This window comes from Marmota marmota, unplaced genomic scaffold, assembly GCF_001458135.2.
Source record: "Marmota marmota marmota unplaced genomic scaffold, marMar, whole genome shotgun sequence".
In the NCBI taxonomy this organism is placed as follows: Eukaryota; Metazoa; Chordata; class Mammalia; order Rodentia; family Sciuridae; genus Marmota; species Marmota marmota.
Genome location: NW_026000108.1, coordinates 11,554,336 through 11,575,011, shown reverse-complemented (window position 1 = coordinate 11,575,011; position 20,676 = coordinate 11,554,336). Strand labels below are relative to the sequence as shown.

The following is a 20,676-nucleotide window of genomic DNA, read 5'->3' as shown; positions in this document are numbered from 1 at the left end:
TCTCTCTTTCTCTCTCTCTCTCTCTCTCTCTCTCTCTCTCTCTCTCTCTCTCTCTCTCTCCCCTCTCTCTCTCCTTAATGTTACTTTTAGGTAATTCAAGGAAAACATGCCACCTCCTTATGCTTTGAGGGACCAAAAAAAAAACCCATGGTAATTAAATAAGGCTTTGCCTTAATGAAGGAGCAACTTGTAACATCTGCAGACATCGAAAATAAAAGTGCATTTCATAGCAGCCCTTTTATATATTTTCTCAGTTTCTTTCTTTCTCAAGCCAAAACTTTCTCATTAATGAACACAGTTAGTTGCTCTGAAGGCAAAGTGCTCAACATTCCAGATTTATTTTAGATCAAAAAGATTTGCATTCTTCCAATGAACTGATAAAGTGCTAGTTTCATTCCCATCAAGAAACCAAGGTTTTCCTGGGTCCCATTCTTTCTTTTCCTGGAATCCTCCTCTCCCAGATGGTTGAGGGGTTTGTTCGGGCACCCAAGCCACCAGAGAGACCCAAGTACTCCCCTGAACGTGGCTCCCTTGGCCCCAAGCACCAGTTGTTTGAACCACCCATCTCACTCCACTCCACAGCAGCTTGTCTATCCACTCATGTAATGACTATTTCCCTACTGTGACTGTGATGAACAATATCACAGGGAAATTAGTTTATAGGCACCTAGTCTGAGTGCTAATTTTATGTACACTTATTTTTAGGAAATTTGTTAAAATTCATTTGTTGTATTCTTCTGTCCTTCCTTCCTTCTCTTGTTGACTTAGGGATTATTGCACTAACCAAAGAATCTTTCCAATTTTTCTTTTGCTCTTATATTCATTAAAAATAACTCATCCTCATATAATAAAATACCATGGTGATTCAGAATGAAACAGTGGGCTAATGACCTTTCAGTATCACAAAGAAAAACTTGGGAAGCCAGTGTTTATTTATTTATTTATTTTTGCTATTAGTACCTGGCACATTATATATCTGTGAGCAGCATCATGTTGGTCTAATTTAGACTATCAATAAACTCTCGTTCCCCAAATAGCATTTGACCCAGTGGTTCTCGGTTGCTTTTATGAAAATTTGGTCAACTAGTGAATCAAAAATCAGCCGCAGTCTTAATCAACAGTAATATTAAATATTCCTCAGGGGTATAGTGAGCATTTTGCAATTTCCTGATATCAGGAACATTATAGATTATGGATAAATATGCAATTAGAATTTTAAAACACACATTTTAGGGCCTTTCTTTTATGCTTTCAATTTTGAATCAAATAGAAAACAAAGTTTAATAATCAGAACAGGCATCAAGCTTTGCAGAAGCAAAGACCCCTGAGTTACATTTAAATTTGAGTCTTCGAACAGTGGCAGACGCAGAGAGGAACACTGTTAGTGACATTCTTGGGTAGTTTTAGGTTTTGCAACCTGAGACAAGAGTCACAGCCATCCTGGACACCTTTACCACCTCTGTGAATATAGGGTGGTGTTTTCTCTGTTCTTAATTATTTATTGTGAAATTACTAACTACTGTAAAAAACATACTCTGAAACTGGCCAGCCAGTTTTTCTGGATGAACACTCCCTTGTGTCTTTGACAGCCCGTCTTACCTTAGCCAGCATACCAAGTAACTCTCCAGAATTTCTGTTCTTCCTCTGACTTTTTCCAAACTATTGGCAATGATCATGTTGCTTTAATGTGCATTTACACACACAGGGATCTCTAAGTAAGATCCAGAGAGCTTTATGCAACTATTAATCTGAAAGCACTATGCCATGCAGGCTGTTCAAGCATAAAGACTAAGGAAATTAAATAAGCACTCCCACCTAAAAAGGCACACTTTATTTCATAACAGCAGTATGAGAAGCATTGTATTATACAACTACGTGGTCAGGTCCATGTTGCTTTACAATTAGTCAAAGAAAGAAAAGGGTTAAAAAGCTACCGGTTAGTTTGAGAAATGTTCTTTTTTAGTTCTCTTGTTCCTGGCCTAGTCTCAAGGTAGCACGTGATCTGCTGAATGCCTGCCAGCCTCTTTCTTGTTGATCCTCCGGAGACCATCTGTGCTGGGGGCATTGATTAGAGTGTGTCTGCTGGGATTACATCTTTTCTGTTGCCATGCCAACTAATCAGCTGATTTTGGTTACCACAGAAACAAAATGTCAGAGCTCACAGTACGGTAACATGAATTCAGCACAACAGAAAATGTTTTCTTAATTGGGGACCCTTTTGATTTTGGATTCCAAGGGAAAAGCAGCTTTAAAAAAAAAGGCCAACTTTAGATAAAAGCTACATTAATTGTATTGATTAAGAGTAATGCACAGAATATTTTTTGAAGGGAAAAGATATTAATTTCCTTTCGAAGGCTATGCCTATCTTTTTTTTTTTTTTAACCATTTCCGAGCAAGGAATACATATATTTTTTCATATGTGCCTCTATTCCGTTTCCTGAATGTTGCATATAAAACAAATCACAAAGCCTCTGGTTTCATTTAACTTCCATTATGAGAGCAGAGAGCTGCCTAGGACCTGGAATGAAGCTGTGGGTAATTATGTGGGGAATACGAAGAGTGACCAAAATTCTCCTTCGTTCTTTCATTCAAGGAAGTCATTTAATTTTTCTTAAACACACACACACCCAACACAGCCATCTCAGATTGCACTCGAAGGATGTCCATCTTGCACATGGTATGTCCTGATAAAAGTTGTCTCCTTGGTTTGGACTTAGAGAAGGAGCCCAAGGCTTGTAACAATTTTCCATTTGGTAGGCCCGTGACTGTTTGACTGCAAGAGAGGTCCCCAACTGGCTTGCTATGTCACAGTGCAAAGAACACAATTTAGCTTGACCTTACAGACGCTCCAATTGAGTAATCCATCAGCAGGACTGCATACATGCCTTCCCATTATGAAATTCTGTTCAGTAGAAGGAAACCAAAACCTCTACCTGCCCTGAGTTTGTGGTTCATAAACACAAAACAAATAGATTAGATAATAAAAAAGCCTGACATTTAACTGGGGTAATATTTGTTTAAATATCCAATAATCCCCTCTCTTTAAGAAGAGGATTATAGCTCCAAATATCCCTGTCCCGTATTGTCAGGACATTCTGCTGTTGATGGCTGGCTGGATCTACCTCCCTTTTGTTAAAGTTGTCTCCGTGGGTGGCTTCTGTCACACTAACACCCCTGGGAGAATTGTGCCGCTTGATCTCCACACAACTCTTTGGAAAACCGTGGTAAATGAATTCCAATGCTGAGACTGCTCTCAGGGAAGTATTTTGGGACCCTGGAGTCTTCCACATTCTTGTGTCCTCAGCTCTCATGGCTAAAAAAAATCCAGAAATGAGGCTCTGAAGGTGATCTGACCCAGGGTTTTGGGGGCAGGGTGCCCAAATGCCTAAAATCACCCACAGATCTTGCTAATTGGATCTGAGGTAGAGGTCTTCACTCAGCTTATCAATAATTATCTTACAGTGTTTCTAAGATCTTTGATTAAAAAGATGGCAGAAGTTCACAGCGTCTTTCTTGAACAGTGCTCTATTAGCACTTGATAGTAATTCTGTACTATTTTTGGCTTGTTAAAGGAAATATTACCTTCAATCAGAGTGTGCGGAAGGCACCTAGCCTAGTTCTGAGGACATAGCTATAACTCAATAAATGGTGACATTTTGTATTAAATTTCTAACAAGGAAATTGGTCAGTAATATTTCATAAAAGGTTGATATAAATTGTTAACCATCTTCATGGACTGTAGTTTTAGTCATACTCATTGCCTCTATTTGGTTACTATTTATTTACTTATAAATGTGTACTTAAAAGTTTCCAGAGTTTTGTGGGTTTCATTTAATCTAGGAAATCTCTCTCCAAATAAATCTTGATAAGAAGTCCAATATGGGCTGGGGATATGGCTCAAGCAGTAACACGCTCGCCTGGCATGGCCGGGGCGCTGGGTTCGATCCTGAGCACCACATAAAATAAAATAAAGATGTTGTGTCCACCAAAAACTGAAAAATAAATATTATAAAGAAATTCTCTCTCTCTCTAAAAAAAAAAAAAGAAGAAGAAGAAGAAGAAGTCCAATATGTTAAAACAGATATAATCAAAGGAACTCTGGTGGAATCCAGTAAGTGGGTGGAGGTTAGAATTCAGGGTAGAGGGTAGACGCACAGTTACTCCCAATAGAGCCCCAGGATGCCTCCTAGGAACTCCCACGGCTCAGCAAGCACCTTGGGACAACCAGGTCTAGGCTTCAGCACTATCTTTGGCTGATTCTTGTCCATCAGGTGTCAATCACTGCCATTCTACTTAGCAATCCACATACTTAATTTCCTCCCATTTATTTTTCTCACTCTCCTACCTATGAATATTGTTATCCCTTTTTATAGGTAAGGAATGTGGAATTTAGGGGATTTATTTGCTTTTCCCAAAGTTCAAGAATGAGTAAAAATTTAAGTCCTCTAACCACTTTTTCGTACTGCTTCCCGAAGGCTGATTAATGAGTTGTAACTCTTTAAACTGGACCAATAGGGGCTACCACCACTCCCATCTCAGGTGAGAAAAGCTCACACCACGGAAGAACAAGGAATGTGAGGAAAGGTGGGAAGTGGGAGAGAACCCTTGTGAGGGTGTATCCCATGTGCTGGGCGTTTTTGACCCAACATCCCTATGAGATGCGTTCTGTCTCCATGTATACAGAAGGAGCAATGGAAGTTCCTAGCGTCAGCAGCAGTTAACAGAGACACTAGCACCTCGTGGCTGGAAAGCCATTGTGTTGTCTTTGCAACCCGTAGATCTGGAGCTGACAACTTGTCCCCGTTGTGTTATGAGTGAACCACTTGTGTCAAGTCTCTTGCCAAGAACCAGCATCACTCAAAGACAGTAAGGGGTTAAGCACCATGTTAAGAACTCAGTGAGTTTTAAAATGTGGCTCCTGCAAAATGCATAGCAAATGAGTGTTTTTGTTTCTTTTAGGTGTGTACAGAAGGCAGGCTGATCTTGGAGTTCACCTTTGATGATCTCATGAGAATAAAAACATGGCACTTTACCATTAGACAATACCGAGAGTTAGTCCCGAGAAGCATTCTAGCCATGCATGTAAGTAATTTAATTCCTATTTTACTTTCTTTGCTTTTTTTTTTCTCACTTCATTTTTCTCCAGTGGAAGAACCTAGTTCTCTCCCTCCCTCTGTGTGTGTGTGTGTGTGTGTGTGTGAAAACTCCAGTCGTCACGCTTTAGGTAATAAACTCTAAATATTGAGTTTTACCCTCAACAATTTTAAACCACAGGCCTATGTTTTGATGCCTTTGTTTCCAAGTTTGGGGCATTGTGAGACTATTTTCAGTACTTTGTTATTTTTGAGACTATTTTAAATTCTTTATTATTTTAACTCCAAATTGAAGTTACCTCAATAAATGGTTTGTTTTTTTCTTAAATTCCATTCAGTCATTATCAAGTAGGGCTCGACCTGGGCTAATAAACCTGTTACATATAAAATGGGGTGTAAATTAAACAGGAGCCGTTTCCAACTTTGATTGAAACCTTCTGATGACATGCAGAACACCCGCACCTTCAGGTCTATGTCTACAGGAGTCGGTCCTTCCTAACGGTGGTGCTGGATTTGAGGTGGAATGTTTGGGGTTCTCTTGGTTTCATTTGGCCATCAATCATATCAACTTTATTGAGCCCCAACTAGGTCAAGTGTGGATTGGATACCACTCTGGAGCTCTGTTCACAAGGACAGGAGGAAGTAGTCAGTGTGATCCCTGAGGAAGGAGTCAGCATCGGCTGAAGAGAGTTCCTTCTCTGCTCTGCACAAAGCAGCAGAAAAAAAAAAAAAACAACCTTTTAGAACAAAATCAGAGTTAATGAACCTGATTTTTAAACCTGGAGTAATCGAAAGAGAATAAAATCGCAGTGGGTAGCATTTATGAGTGTTTGCTATGCCAGGCCTTGCACTAAACATTTTGCATACATCACGATTTTTATTCTCACGGTGGCTTACCGAGGCAAGTTCTTATTATTCCTACTTGAGAAATGAGAAAACTGAGGCTCAGAGAAGTTTGATAAATTTTCCAATGTTTTTCAGCCCCAGAGTGGCAAAACCAATGTTTTGGCTCAGTTGGTTCCGGACTATATAGCTCATGGTGACCAGCCTGTGTCTCCCAGCTGTCTGGCTCCAGGATTTTTCCCCCCACCTTCTTGTCCTGTTAGGTTAGCCAATCTCTATCTTCTCCGCTGCCCTTGGGTTCTCTGCTTTTCAGGCGTTTCTGACCCAACATCCCTATGAGACAGGTTCTGCACCTCCTTTCTGACTATCCATGTCCTTCATGGTTTTTAGAGCCCAGTTCTCATCCCTCACTGTCCTGGAAGAAGTCTGGATTAGCCACTCTGATTATTCTCAAAATAGACTGAGATGCAGCCGAGGGAGTGGGTAGATGGAGATTGCATAGGGTCTTATTCCCGTTCATGTGTGGCCTTGGGAGAATGACACGATCTCTGTGCTTCCTGTCCCTCATCTGCAAAGGGTACAGTAATAAAGTGTGTCTCAGATCAATCAAGTCGAGATTTACCAGTTAATAACTGTGAAGCACTTAGAATGACACAGTAGGTCCTCGGCAAGAATTGGTGGTCAGTTTTCATTGTCAGCAGCAGACGCATTCTTCTATTCCTCTATTAGCATCCTGTCTTCTGACTGCAATGTAAGCTCTTGCCATTGGCCATGACTGCTTGATGCATCTGTGTAGATGCCTCTGTGTAACCAGCTCTTCCTAGAGAGGTTCGGTAAACATAGTCTCAATGTCCATAAAGACTGCCTTTCAAGAAATTGACATGAAACTTGTATCCTCTATTTCCTCCAGTGCTTTGTAATCTATTTATATACACAGATCTAATCACTTCTCGGCCTTTTGGCTAAGATCAAGTGTGTATATACACAGATCCAATTGATAGTATCACTGTAAGAATAAATAGAGAAAAGAATAAGTTAAAGTCAATTTACTATAACCTAGGTAGTATCATGAATGCAGATGTGGAGGCAAAGGGTCATATACTTAGTCCTCCCTCTGCATAAGGTCAGTTTGTTTATACTAAGTAAGAAAGAATCAAGACGAGCAGAAAGAAAGCACACCAACCAAGAAACTCATTTTAAAATGGAATGCAGAAAGAATTTTCATTTTTTGTTGGGCCAAACATAACATTTTGGGGTGGCCATAGTATTTTACATCCATATTAAAATGTGGCTCAAATTTTTGGAAAATGTGATCCTTACCCTTAAAGTCCTGCAGGATGAAAATTGTCAAGGATAGTTATTTCTAGCCTCATCTTAACAGGAAGGTGTTTCTTTCTCTCTCTCACTTTCGCTCTCCCTCCCTCTCCCTCTCTCTCCATATTATACATATATATTTTTCCATAGTGGTTGCAAAGTTTTCAAATACAGTTCTCAACCCTGAGCTGTAAAAACGGCACCACTATCTCAGTGGGAAACAAAGGCACAGCTCTGCCAAGTTCAGAGGCGCCTGAATTCAGGGCTCTGGCCTGGAATTCTCCTGGCAGGGCTCAGTGGCTCTCAGCCTGAAGACACAGCGCCAGGGCCTCTTTCAGAGAAAGTAACATCATTTCTCCCTAGGACTGAATTCGCATCTGAGGCAGTTTGATTTTCCCTAGTCTTGCACAATTGATCCAAAAATGTCCTTGAGTGCTACATGCAAGTGTCTTCAAAATGTAAATTAAATTGTCTCCAGCAATCTGTCCCTCCAAGAAAAATCGACAGTGTCAAGATTGCATTTCTTAACAGCAGCAGCACAGTCTAAGATTTTTGTGGGACCCCCTCACAGGAATAAAATATGTGATTTTTGTTTGTTTGTTTGTTTGTTTAGGCACAAGATCCTCAGGTCCTGGATCAGCTGTCCAAAAACATCACCAGGATGGGTCTAACGAACTTCACCCTCAACTACCTCAGGGTAAGACCATTTGAATGTTTGGATTTCCCGGTCAAGTTTGCAAGGTGCTTCAGAGATTTCTGTGCTTCTGGAACTAAGAGATGCATGTTCTGTCCCACAGTGTGTGTGTGTGTGTGTGTGTGTGTGTGTGTATTCAACAGAGGATATGGCTTAAGTAACAAAGCATCAAACCTAGAATTTTTCAGAGTTGAGCTTCCTCTGTACATTTGTGTGACTCTTGGATTTAATCATTCAAAGTTAGCAATGTCTCCAATTCAAAAAATATGTTGATGTTACCACCCTTCTGGTCATCTTGGGTTTTTAACATGCTACAGTTGAGTTCACTGCCTCTGTGCATCCACTCCGGGATGTGTCCCCACTGTGGGAGAATCAGCGTGCTGTCCCGAGAGAGTCGTGGTGGTGGTACGGTCTCCTTAAGAAATTCCACACAGTACTGTGACACACATTTCTAAGCCTTCTCTGTGTTTCTCGGAATAACATGTAACAGATTTTTCTGGTTTGGATTAAAATGTGGTTTTTGTTTGAAAAATTAAGTGTTTTAAGCAAATTTCCTGCCCAGACGGTACTCGCAGCCTATTTGGCCTAGAAGGGTGGCACTGTCACACCAGTTGTTCAGATGGAGTCACAGGGTGGTTGCAGGTGGAGTAGATGCTTCATTTACAAAGTGAGCATTGCCCTCCAGGATCCACGGGGTGGCAGGGCTGCATCCCACGTGCCTTTGCCTCCGAGATGTTGAGCTCCTGGGCCAGAATCTCCCACCCTGTATCTCCCACCCTGTCACTGAGTTTATGCTGTTCCCTCTTTGTCCTCAGAGCGACGGATTTGTGAAGTTCCTTTTGTATTCACTGTTGTCTATGTGCAATCATTTTGCATCTGGTGAGATGCTGAAATGCTTGGGCCACGCTTATTCTTGAATTATGAATGGTTTGCGTAGATTCTTCCAAGTCACTCACATATTTCTAAACACTGAAGATGCAAAGACAGAAGTCATGCTAGTGCATAGAAACACACTGCAATGAGAGCAGACCATAGAGAGGAGAAAACACAGAGAGCGGTGGATACTCTGATGGAAGTCTCCAGAAGGAAGTATGAGAGCACAGAAAACAGACACCCGAGAGGAATCAGCCAGTGGAGGCTTCATGGGCAAGATGATGTGAGAGTTGGGTGTGAAAGAATGAATCAGGTAAAACCGATGAAGGGGACAGGAGGATATTTCCACCAGACAGGAAAAAGGACTGTGCATTAGGGATGGAATTGCAAATGGTTCATGATGTCAGGACTTGGAATGAGAAGCTGGGGGCGGGGAAGGGGTGAAAGGGAAAGTCTCGGAGCAGCTGGCTGGCTGGGCTGCTGGTCAGGGGAGTTCTTAGGGGATGAAAAACCTCTGAAAGCGTTAAACAGCAAGAAGAAAGAGTCCTTGTCCTGTGTAGAAGGGGGAAGATTCTTTCCATGTGTAGACTAGATGCCCTGGAGCCAAAACCAGACCTGGCAGGAGCCAGGATCTGCCATACTCTCTCCCAGCTCATCCCAGCACCTCTGCCATTTTGACAGTGCTGAACCAATGAGTAGGCCCATGGTCTGTGTTCAGAAAGAGGCCATAGACTGCCCAGGGCTATGGGTGGACAGGCAGGTGCTCCTGCCAGAGAATTGGAGCCATGACCTCCCAAACCTCCAGGCTCTGCATTCAGAGCTGGCCCTGTGGCGGGGTGGCAGGCACAGTGGGGGTGGGCAGCCAGGCCTGGAGAGTGAGGGTCTGCAGGGTTATTCTCTGCATAAGAATCCAGAGGGCTACTCCATACCACTGCCTTTCATCTTTCTAGAGACCTGGAGAGGTTTAGGTAAAAATTTAAGATACACCTTCCCAGGGAAGGAAGAAGTTCCATATTGCATCCTGAGCTGACCCTTCTTAGGGGAGTCTGTCCCAGACTTTGTGTCTAACCCCCACTCTGCCAGATCTTAGATTCTTAGTTATATCATTGAATGGTCTTAAAAATTGATACATGCTAAATTTCCTTCCACCTCCCCTCCCCTGCCTCTCATGGTCATCTGTAAAAGATTGATTTCCATCCTGTGGTCAAGGCCCTCCCAGTCCCCACATCCTGCAGACCTTGTATTTCAGCCCACAAGGAGTGAGAAGAGGGAAGAAGGGCATCCCCCCTCACCAACCGTGAACCAGGGAGCCATTTCTGCACCTGGGTGTTCTAGAGCATCATCTGGAGGCTGCCACTTCTGTGTTTTGCTTACTACCTGCCAGGTCCTGGACCACACGGTCACCATCCCCACAAGAAAGCCAGGGGCAGAGAGAGGTTGAGTAAATGAAGAAGTCACTCAGCTTTACACAGCAAGTGGCCGAATTGGGAGTAGAACCCAGGCAGTTTGCTTCGCACACTGCGGCACTGCTGCCTTATTAATAAGAAATTAAGGACGAAGGTGCTGCTAGCAGCCAGGTCTTGTCTTTCCTGCCCTCACTGGGGAGTCAGCCTCTGTCCCTCACACAGGTTCGTAGTCACCAAGAATGGCAGGTTTATTTCCCCACTTAAGAACTTAGATTTAAGATTCTAGGTCTTATCATCTAGACAACTGAGCAGTCACCAAATGCATACCCTGATAAAATTGTCCTAACCTCTGATCCTCCCCTGTGTATCTCAAGAACCTGGCCTTCACCACCAGCCTCAGAAGGTCACCTGAAGTATCATTCAGAGTTAAGGAGGAACCTCCATATCCACTCCCATGATCAGAACAGAAGTTTCAACCAGGATGTTGCAAACCTAAGGCCTTCTGTATCAGTGGAAGAATCCTGAAAATTGACTTGTTCTACTTTGAAAACAAAAAAAAAAAGAGGGATAGAGATTTTTAATGCTACAGACATCTAAAATTCCAATATGCAGTCTCTTACATGTAACAAAATTAAGCAGTGCAGAAAGTAAGCAATTACAGTCATCTAGCCTCGTCAAAATGAGTTCATTTATTCCCATGAAATTCCCAATCATTCTCACCCAACCTGCAGTCAGAACTATGCAGAGAAGGCCCACATGGTTCTTGTCACTAGAGGAAGGAGCAGGTTAAAGACGAAGGCCAGGCTTGGGGTTGTGAATGCCGATGACAGAGCTGAGCTCAGATGCTTGCCAGCAGCACTTTGGGGGGGTGGGGGGGGGACTCTGTTGAAGCAGGAACAGAACAGCTGCTGCCATTCGACTTGGGTTGGCAACTCTCCTGCTGTCCCCTCCCATCACTTCCAGCGCAGGAATGTTGGATTGGGCTATGCTAAGGTATGATGATGGCTTCCTCGAAGGTCCCATGGCCCTGTGGCTGGAGGTCACACCAGGCCAGGTGGGATGGCGCTGTCCAAGTGCAGTTGTTCTTCCGCTAGAGGCTGCCTTGGTGGCCTCTGAGAAGCTGGGCTTGTTTCACGATGGGGTGATGGTGCTGTTCAATAATCTACGTATTCAGGTGGTGGAACTAGATACCTAGAATGGGGAAAGTGATCCATGAATGCAGGATGGTGTTCTTTGTATAGTTATAGGAAGGGAGCGTGTCCTGCCATCCCTGGCTTTTCATGAAGGATCCAGCCAGTGACCAGGGGACAAGAGAACTCGGTGTGCTGGACACTGAGGCAGACTCTGAGCAGCATTGAGACATCCTCCCAGGGCTGTTTGCCCATGAGTCTCTGCTCATGTCTCGAGCATGTCCTAGACACCCCCTTTGTGTCAGGTGGCTGCCCTCAGGGAGAGCACTGCCTAGCCCAGGAGAAACAAATATGCACTTCAAGAGAGAATAAGGTCCCAGGCACAGTGATAAAGGCAACGATAGCCGACATTTATGGGACATTTACTATGCACCAAGCTCTGCTGGTAGGCGTTTTGCAGGAATTCTATCTTTAAAGTCTCACAGCAGCCTTAGGAGGTAGGGACTACTTCAGTCCCATTTTGTAGATGAGGAAACCAAGGTACATAGAAGTAACTTCCCAAGGTCCCCAAACTGGTAAGTGGCAGAGTACAGATTTGAACCCCTGTCTGCCTCCAGCACTGAGGAGGGAGAGTGTGTTCAGGGGTGGAGGTGGGTGACTGCCGTCTTCCTTGAGGAGATGGCCCTGGCGTTGTCTCTGAAAGATGTGTAGGTGGCCACCAGGCCAGCAGGCAGAAGCCAGTCTAGACAGGTCACCATGAGCTGTGACTGAGAAAGATGAACAGAGTTGATGGGTGTGGGGAGCTCTAGGAATATTTTAAAACTGAAATATAAGTTTCAGGTTTGTTTTAGGTACTGGAGCAGGCAGGTGTTTTCTGGACAAAACTGTACATTCTCACCAAGTAGGATCATTCAGGAAATTTTGTTTCAGTGACTGGTCAGGGGAAGCAGTCTCCTGCTATGGCACAAGCTTGGGGGTTATGCAAGAGTAGGTGTCTGAGAACGTCCACTTACTAGCTATGTGACCCTGGGAAAGTTACTTGATCTCTCTGAACTTGTTTTCTCATCTGCAAAATGGGGTATAACATAACCTTCACTAGGTTCTAAGGAGATAAATGAATGTAGAACTTCCCTTATTTACCAAGGGGTTCTCTAGGGCCTCTGGTCCTTCCTCCTAGGCAGGTTGGGGTTGTTGATTTGATTACCCTGTATTCAGAGTGTCTTCCAAGAGCTCCTGAGGGTTGGGTCAGCACCCCAGAGTCTGATCCTTCTTCCTCAGTTCCCGCCTTTCATCCAAGTGAAAGTGAAAGCCCTCTCCAAGGCAGCATTTGAAACTGCTGTCATTTCAGATTTCTTATATGAAATTCTTATATGTGTTTACAATCACTATGTTTGCTTTAACTAGCTTTAAAGGATAAGATTTTAAAATTAAAAAATAAGAGATGTCTAGTTTGCTTCTACTACTCTAATGGGGGAAGGGTAGGCCATGCAAAAATCATGTTCTGGAGCATTTAAAGGAGACCACCAGCAACATCCATCATAGACATGAGAGGAATGTGGGATTTGGGTTTTCATTTACCTCCCATAACAACAGACTAGATGTCCCTATTCCCTGCATGGTCAGAATGCTACAGGGGCAGCCTGGTTTACACATCGTCCATCTCCTTGAGGATTTGGGGTTTTCTGCTTGAGATTTTAAATTTTAGTTCCGTGAATGAGAGGAGAGATCTTTGGGTGGCCTAAGTACAGGAGGGATGGGCAGAGGGCCTGCAAGACTGGCCAAGGCACGTTCCCTTCCTGGAGGAGGGTAAGATTCTGGTGCAAGTAGGTCTGTGTCCAGTTCCCACTCTCCAGTCTCAGCTGGGGAACTCACGTTATTCCAGAATTTGCTTCCTCTTCTGATAGCCCTGAAGATACCTGATCCTTGTCAACGGCTTCAGTTTGATGTGTTGGCTGTTTTCAGTTCCACTGTCATCCAGCCTCACCCCACTAGCCCCACTTGCTCTCCATCCTTAGCACACCTGCCACTTGCAGCTAGCTGGTCCACTCTGGTCATGCTGTCTTGCTTTGATGTTTTCTCATAGTATGGCTCACCACCTGCATGTCATTCTACCCACCCCTTCTCATCTTATTTTCCCAGGCTACATAGATCCTCTTACAGGACTCATTCATCCATCACCAGTGAGAATCTCACCCCAGGCCCCGGCAGGGGTTAGTGCCGCTCCCAGTATTCCCAGAGTCCAGTGCTCATAGTCTTGTGCTTAATTCTTGGCAAGTCCTATATAAGGATTGTTCTTCCACTCGTTTGTCTCCTGTCCTAGGGTCTCAGCCATGTGAAGACATGTTAGCACCCCGTACCTCTTGAATGGAAGATTTGATTTTGAATGACACCAAAAACTGTCTAGTTCATTTTAAAAGTGACAACCTAGAACTTCACCATGAAATCTAAGATGCAAAAGAGAGGACCACATTGAGAAAATCAAAGGAAGCAGGGCACAAGGCCTCCAGGGATCCCTGATGTGCAAAATTCCCACTTATATGCTCAGAATTTCCAGTGTCAGGTTTTAATTCTAATATAATTTTTGCTAACTCTTAATCAGTATTTGGTTTCTACTGTAAATGTCATCATGCCCTTTTCATTATTTTGGAAATGCATTCTTTCAAATCTTGAGGGCAAATTTTTTAATGGGTAATTATTTTTGTCTATTTCCTTTGGCCAGATTTTCCTGATGCTGGGATACATATACTCTTTGGAGATATTTTTAGCATTGTGTTTAACACAACTTTAAAACATCTTATTATCCTGAATGTCAGCCAAAAGATTTTTTTTTTGTTCTTTTATTCTTTATCCATCTATGTGCATAATTTCTGCATAAATTCAATCAGGTTGCATATGATTTCTTAATGTTATTTGATAAACATTTGCTTGTTTCTACACAGTCATCCTATTAACCATTTATAACAGCTGCAATCTTCCAGTGTGGTGCTATAACAGTGCTTTTAAATCATTCCCCAGGTTCAAGTTATTGTTCTCATTAATGCCATTCCTCTAGACACTTTTACAATGTCCTGCTCTTAGCAATGTTTCCTGCAGGTTGAAGGCTGAACTTTAGAGGCCATGTGGGAGGTGAAATAAATGTTTTAAATTCAAAGAAATGTAGATGCAAATCCTGATTCTTCTCCTTACTACCTAACTGGCCTTGAGCAAGTTGCTAACATTTCCTGAATCCCATTTTTCCCATCTGAAAACTGAGAAGAATAATGTCTCACAGGTTGTCTTAGGATTAGATGAACAACAGTCTTTAAGAAACTGGCACACAGAAGGAGCAAATAAATACCCACCCTACACTATCTGAGGGTAGTAGGTCAAAGTTCAACTTCTGCTGCTGCTATTTTGTTTTGTTTCGCAATATTAGGGATTGAACCCTGGGGTACTCTTTTACCCAGCCACATCCCCAGGTCTTTTTGTTTTTTATTTTGAGATGGGATCTCACTAGGTTGCATCAAATTTGAAATCCTCCTGCCTCAGCTTTCTGAGTAGCTGGGATTATAGGCATCTGGCCTATTTTTTGTATAACACTGATCAAGAGACTTAATTTTCCGAGCCCCAATTTTTGCATATATGAATGATTATACCCATTGTGAATCACAGTAAGTGCATGATAATGCATGTAAAGAATACTTTTAAACTCTAAATGACCACTCCAGAAAGCCAAGTAAGTCTCATCGCATTTGTCATCTTCTATAAATTGGTCATGGACTTGAATTCTAGGCTGAGATTCTGAGACCATATGAAAGATCAAAGAAAAGAAACAGGATTGATTAATGAAGTAGGGTAGCAGGAAGGAGCTTGGGACATGTGCCATATATTTGGCACCCCTCCTGAATACAGCTGTATTACAAACATTAAATTATTATTGTTTGGGTTTTCAATGCTGCCTATAGACACTGCTGTTGTTGTCATTAAATAAGTCTAACTCTTCAGAGAAGTGGTATCATCAAATGGAAATGAAAGCATTTGAGTTTCACAGTCATGGCTTTTCCTGTACCTTTAATTTCCCAAGTGAATAAAGATTTTTGTTGTTATTGTTATGCTTTCAAGAACACTGGTCCCTGTGTGTCACTGCCACTGATAGCAACAGGAACGTAGTCTAACGCCTCGAAGAATTGGGCAATTAACTTTGGAAAATGACCCCCAACAGAAGGACATGAAGTGGCCTCCAGGAAAGTGAGTGTGACCAGAGTCAGCATTTGGAATTCTGCCCAGGATTTTTTGTTTCTTATTTTTATAAGGCTTTGACTCCCAGCCAAATATTTCCCTTGATCTTAGGACAAGAGAAGGGATTACAGTCTAGCCCCCTTTCTCATCTCAATGCCATTGTAAGCCTAAAGATGGATGAGGAATCCAGAGACTGAGATGAGCCTCAGTTGTGAGTGGCCTGGACAGGCTGGGGCCCAGGTTGGCCCCTTCATGCATTCGGACAGAGCAGCTACAAAAGCCCTAGGATCTGGGGAGGTGAAGCCACCACACAAGCAAATCTCCTGCACCTCATGCAGTGCCCAGCATACTACAGATCCTCCCAGGACCTGCAGCATGACGTGTGCTGTGCAGAGTGTGGTCCACAGGCCACAGTAGGCTTGCATACTGCTTGCTATTGAAAATCAGAACAAGAACTTTAAAAGTAATAGAATAGTTTGACATTTTGGGGACACCCAAGTTGATGTGACCCATGCACTCTTCCCATTGGTTGAGATACAGAGCAGTTCCAAGTTTCTCAAACTCACATGGCCAGCATCTGCTGGTCAAAGGCTAGAAGAGCATATGTCACACAGAGTTTGGAGTCATTGGCAGAGTGCTGTGCAGTGAATCTGATTCAGAGACCAGCTCTACTTCTCCAAGGACTGTCCAGGCACCATTCAAGCTGTTGCTCCGAGTAGTTATTGAGAGATTTCTATAGGTTCCTTGTGTAATGAGGTGAAAGGTGTTTTTATCCCCACCTTACCACGGCCACAAGTTTGCCAGTGCCAAAGGTCACAAATCTAACCCAGGCTGCAATGCTTTCCCGGACCTGGGTCTGCAAGACTCTGTGCTATGCCACAGTGGGGTGAGAGCTGGGCCTTGGTGTCAGACTCCTTCTTACTTCAACCTTCCTCCTCTTCCTCTTGTTCCACCTGTTCCTCCTGCAGCTGCTCTTCCTCCTCCTCCAAGAAAGACCTCATCTGAGAGGAGGCAGAGAAAGCCCTCTAGAGCCATGGGAAAGCTCCACACACAGAATGATTAAAAGCTGGAACACCCGAAGGGCACTTTTAATTGCATTTGGAGATAGAAAAGTAGTACATATGACTACATGATAAGGGAATCCAAGCAGTTAACTCTTAAAGAGGTGATATGACCATAATATATGGACATCTCGGGGTCTAGAAACAGTGATTTCTAAAGTCAGAGGAAATGGCCATTAGGACATTGTTTATTTAATACACACACACACACACACACACACACGATAAAACAACCACACACACACACACACACACACACACTAAAATAACCACACAAAAACAGCATCTTAGCAAAGTAATTCTAACTGAAAACAATTTCAGAGCCATGGGTGCTTCTAAAATTCTTGGCCTTAAAGGTATAAATAGGACCTGGATTAAAGAAAGTAATTTCCCAGTCTTGAGCACTAGAAAACGGGAAAGAAATTGTTGTTTAACAACATTCTGAAAACCAAAGGAGAAGGCAAGGCAGGAAATAGGCAGTGAGTCGAAAGGAAGTGCTAGATCGAGCCCAGGGCTGATGTTCTTGGAAAATAGCCTTCCCAATTGTCTGGAATTGTCTAGGTCAAAAAAAAAAAGTGTATCAGGAAAATAGGGAGAGAAGGGGGCAAGGGGCGAGCTGTTTGTATTCATTTTAATTTACGAAGATGGATGGGAAGTAGGTTACAATCTGAAGAGGGGCTAGTAAATTTCAGTGCTTGTTTTTGAGACTCAAGGCTTCTCCTTCTCTTGGCACCGGTGCCATCTTGCTGCCCACCAAAAGCTCAGATCCTTTCAAGACAGCAACTGTTTTTAGATTCTATAACCCCATCATCTGTGCCTGAGTTTGAGGAACATACTAGTATATAGTAATATGAAAATATGTGAAAAAAGGACAAATAGGTGACATTAACAGCTCCAGGGATTGATCTGCCATAGCTTAGGAGTTGTTTTAAATCTGTACTGTGCTTGAGAGAAAGTAAAATTTAAATCCCCACCCAGTGCCTATGGAAGGAGAAGGAGGCGTAGTGAAAGAGCATTACTGAGTCCTTCCACAGGAAGGACAGATTTGGCCTAACTTCATCCTCATTACAACCTAGGGTTGGGGGGCGGTTTATGGCTTGGTGTCACAGAAGAAACAGATGCTCAGGAAAGTCCTGGGATTCTTCTACCACCATTCAGAGGCCACTCTCCAGCCTGGGATGGGGTCCCACATGGCCCTGTTGCTCTACAACTCTGTCAGGCTGCAGAAATGTCATCTGTCAACACAGTTGGCTTGCAGGCCTGCATAAGGCCTGTCACTTCCACTGAGATGACCAGGCTATTTTGCTAAATTGTCAACAGATGCAATGGATTGAGAATACTGACAGTGACCCAGCACTCAAGCATAACGAGGGTCAGAGCCACAGTTGGACTCATTCTATGGCACCTCACATTGCTGTTTATCTCAGACTTCTCCAAAACCTGAGGTTCCAAGTTCAGCCCCCCCCACCCAGACTCTTCATGCTCTCATGCCTGTACATATATTTTGAAAACATAAACCAAGCCATATCACTTCTCTGAGGTAGATATCTAAACCCTCTGCCTTAGGCCATCTGGAGACAGCATACTGTGCTCCAAGTCAAATCCCAAATCTTTAGAGTGGCCTTCAAGGACTTATGGGGTCTTCCCTTTCCAGTTTTCACTCATTTTACACTCCAGTACCCCTGGCCTCATTTTTTGCTCCTGAACACATTCAGTTCTTATCTTAGGGCGGGGCCTTTGTGCTTGCTGAATCAGGCCACTTGGCCAGCTGTAGACATTGGACAATTTGCCTACCCTTTCTGTGCCTCAATGCCCTCCTCAGTAAAATGGGGATAATAATGACTCCTCACTCCAGTGAACTATTGAGAGGGTTAAATGAAGCAGTACCAATAAAATGCTTAGAGTGGGACCTTCATGTATCAGTGCGCAAGACATCTTTGCTGTTTTCTAGTAATCTCCTCCTCCTCCTCCTCCTCCTCCTCCTCCTCCTCCTCCTCCTCCTCCTCCTCCTGCAGCCTGGGATGCTATAGTTAGTTTTGCATGGCTGGCTCCCTGTTATTCAGGTCTCAAGACAAATGTCCCCTTCTTCAAGAGGTCTTCCCTGATCAGCTCATCTAAAGTGACCTACACACAGCAATTATTACCTATCCTGTCTCATCGCCTGTCTTGTTTTCTTTGTAGCACTTTTCATCAGTTGAATTATTTTGCATAATCATCATCTTCAAGTGTTCCTCTGCCTCTGGTACCTGCCATGGGAATGTAGCTCATTCAAAGCAGAAATCGTGTCTCTTCTTTTTCGAGGCCTAGAACAGGACCTGACATGCATGGCATAGAGGCTCCGTCAATGTTAAGTCTGCTCCACCTGAGATGTGCTCTTGAGAAGTCAGAAATGTTAAACAGTAAACCGTTGGTAAAATCCCAAATCCCAGAGTTGACTTGGAATCCCGGAGTCTCTTCTGTGAGGGCCATTATTGTCCTTGATATCAGAGACTGAATGCCTGCAGTCTTTCTCTGTGGATTTGATGTTCTTATTTACAATTCATAAACAACCCTGTGTGTGAGGTGGGTGTGGGGTATCATCAACTTTATTTGATAAATGCTCCTTATCTGTAAAACAAGGGAAATAAGCATGACTTTCAAGCACTTTTCCAAGGTAAGCATTCTAAGAAGAAGGAATAGCTTCTTCTAAGAAGATATAACTTTAAATTTTACATATGAAATATCTAAAATACAAAGCTAGAAATAAGGAAATTAAAAACAAACAATGAGACAGATGGACGGAGGCTGCCCCAGGTCTATCTACATGTTCGTGTGGGATGGATTTTGATTTTGTCTTGGTGTTCCGTTTGCAAGACTCATTCATATTCATTCAACCCATAAGCAGTTACTAAGCATCTACTGTGTAACTGGTTCTACTCCAGTCTCTAGCTGGCAGATTTCCTATTTGATACTATGTACATCTCAGCTCAGGAGGATAATGCACATCATCTTTGACCTCCTTAAAATTTTCCTCTGGCTAGCTAGTAAGTATAAGACTGAAAGTCTCTCCAAGAATGCAGCTGATTTCTCCTCTTCCCTTCCAGCCCATTTCCCAGGCATTTGGAGGAAGGGGGTGGGGGAAGGAGTGAACCCTGTTGGGTTCAATAGTGCCATGGATCATAATGGAAACTTCGGGTGTAAGAGAAGACCTGCCTCCAGAAACATGACAGTGGTGGATTTCGGCCCAAGAAATGTTTCTTCCTTCCACTCCCTCCTTCCCTACTTGGATTCTGCTTGCACTTTATCTACACAAGAAATTTGTGGCTATTCCTGAACAGGGTTACCATGAGTAGAAATCGTAGGTAGAAAAATTCAGGTCTTCATGTTGATTGACAAAATTCACAAACATACAAAATAGTAAAAATCACACTTATGCTTCTGGACTTCAGAACTTTTGGCATGGCACTAACGGGTGGGAGGCAGGAAGGACAGGGCTTGCTTTAGGAGGAATTTGAAACAGAGTCCCACTGTTGAGCAGGCCTGGCCGTGGGTCTTGTCCTATGTCAGTTTCCTCCATGCCACGTTGTTTCCAGGAACTCTGGCTTCCCAGGAAGACCAGAAGCAGTTCCTCCTGTGTAAAATGGGGTGGAAGAGGTGGATGGCACCTACCTCCAAAGGTTAAAGAATGAATGAGGCCACTTACCTTGAAAGGCTTTGTAAGCTGTCAAGTTCTTTGAAAAACTGGGGCCCCCTCCCTTGCCATCCAAACCCTCAATGTCGAAACTCTTGCTCTCCAAACTCAGAAATCTGTGTGTTTTGAATAAAATTGCAAACAAATCCTTTGTGATACCATTCAAGCTACTCACTATCCAAAACACAGGACCCAGATTGATTCATCTAGGTCAGGATCCCCATTATTCCAATGCACTCTCTGAATCCTCACTCTCCAAATCTAGAAGCCACATGGGTTTGGATGACAGAGAATAATTGAACTGACAGCCACCATTATCATCACCATCACTCTATAGTCTAATTTACACAGAAGAAAATAACATTGAACTGGAT

The 20,676-nt window shown here is 43.1% G+C and overlaps 1 protein-coding gene across 17 annotated transcripts in view; it reads left to right on the top strand.

The window, feature by feature from the left end:
- Positions 1 to 20,676, top strand: part of Ldb2 (LIM domain binding 2) — a 343,612-nt gene that overhangs the window by 270,711 nt on the left and 52,225 nt on the right. For all 17 annotated transcript variants that reach the window (XM_048784244.1, XM_048784243.1, XM_015481977.2 and 14 more), the window contains 2 exons: positions 4,960 to 5,082; positions 7,864 to 7,947. In XM_048784244.1, coding sequence (XP_048640201.1) covers positions 4,960 to 5,082; positions 7,864 to 7,947 — 207 coding nt within the window. The remainder of the gene's footprint in view (positions 1 to 4,959; positions 5,083 to 7,863; positions 7,948 to 20,676) is intronic.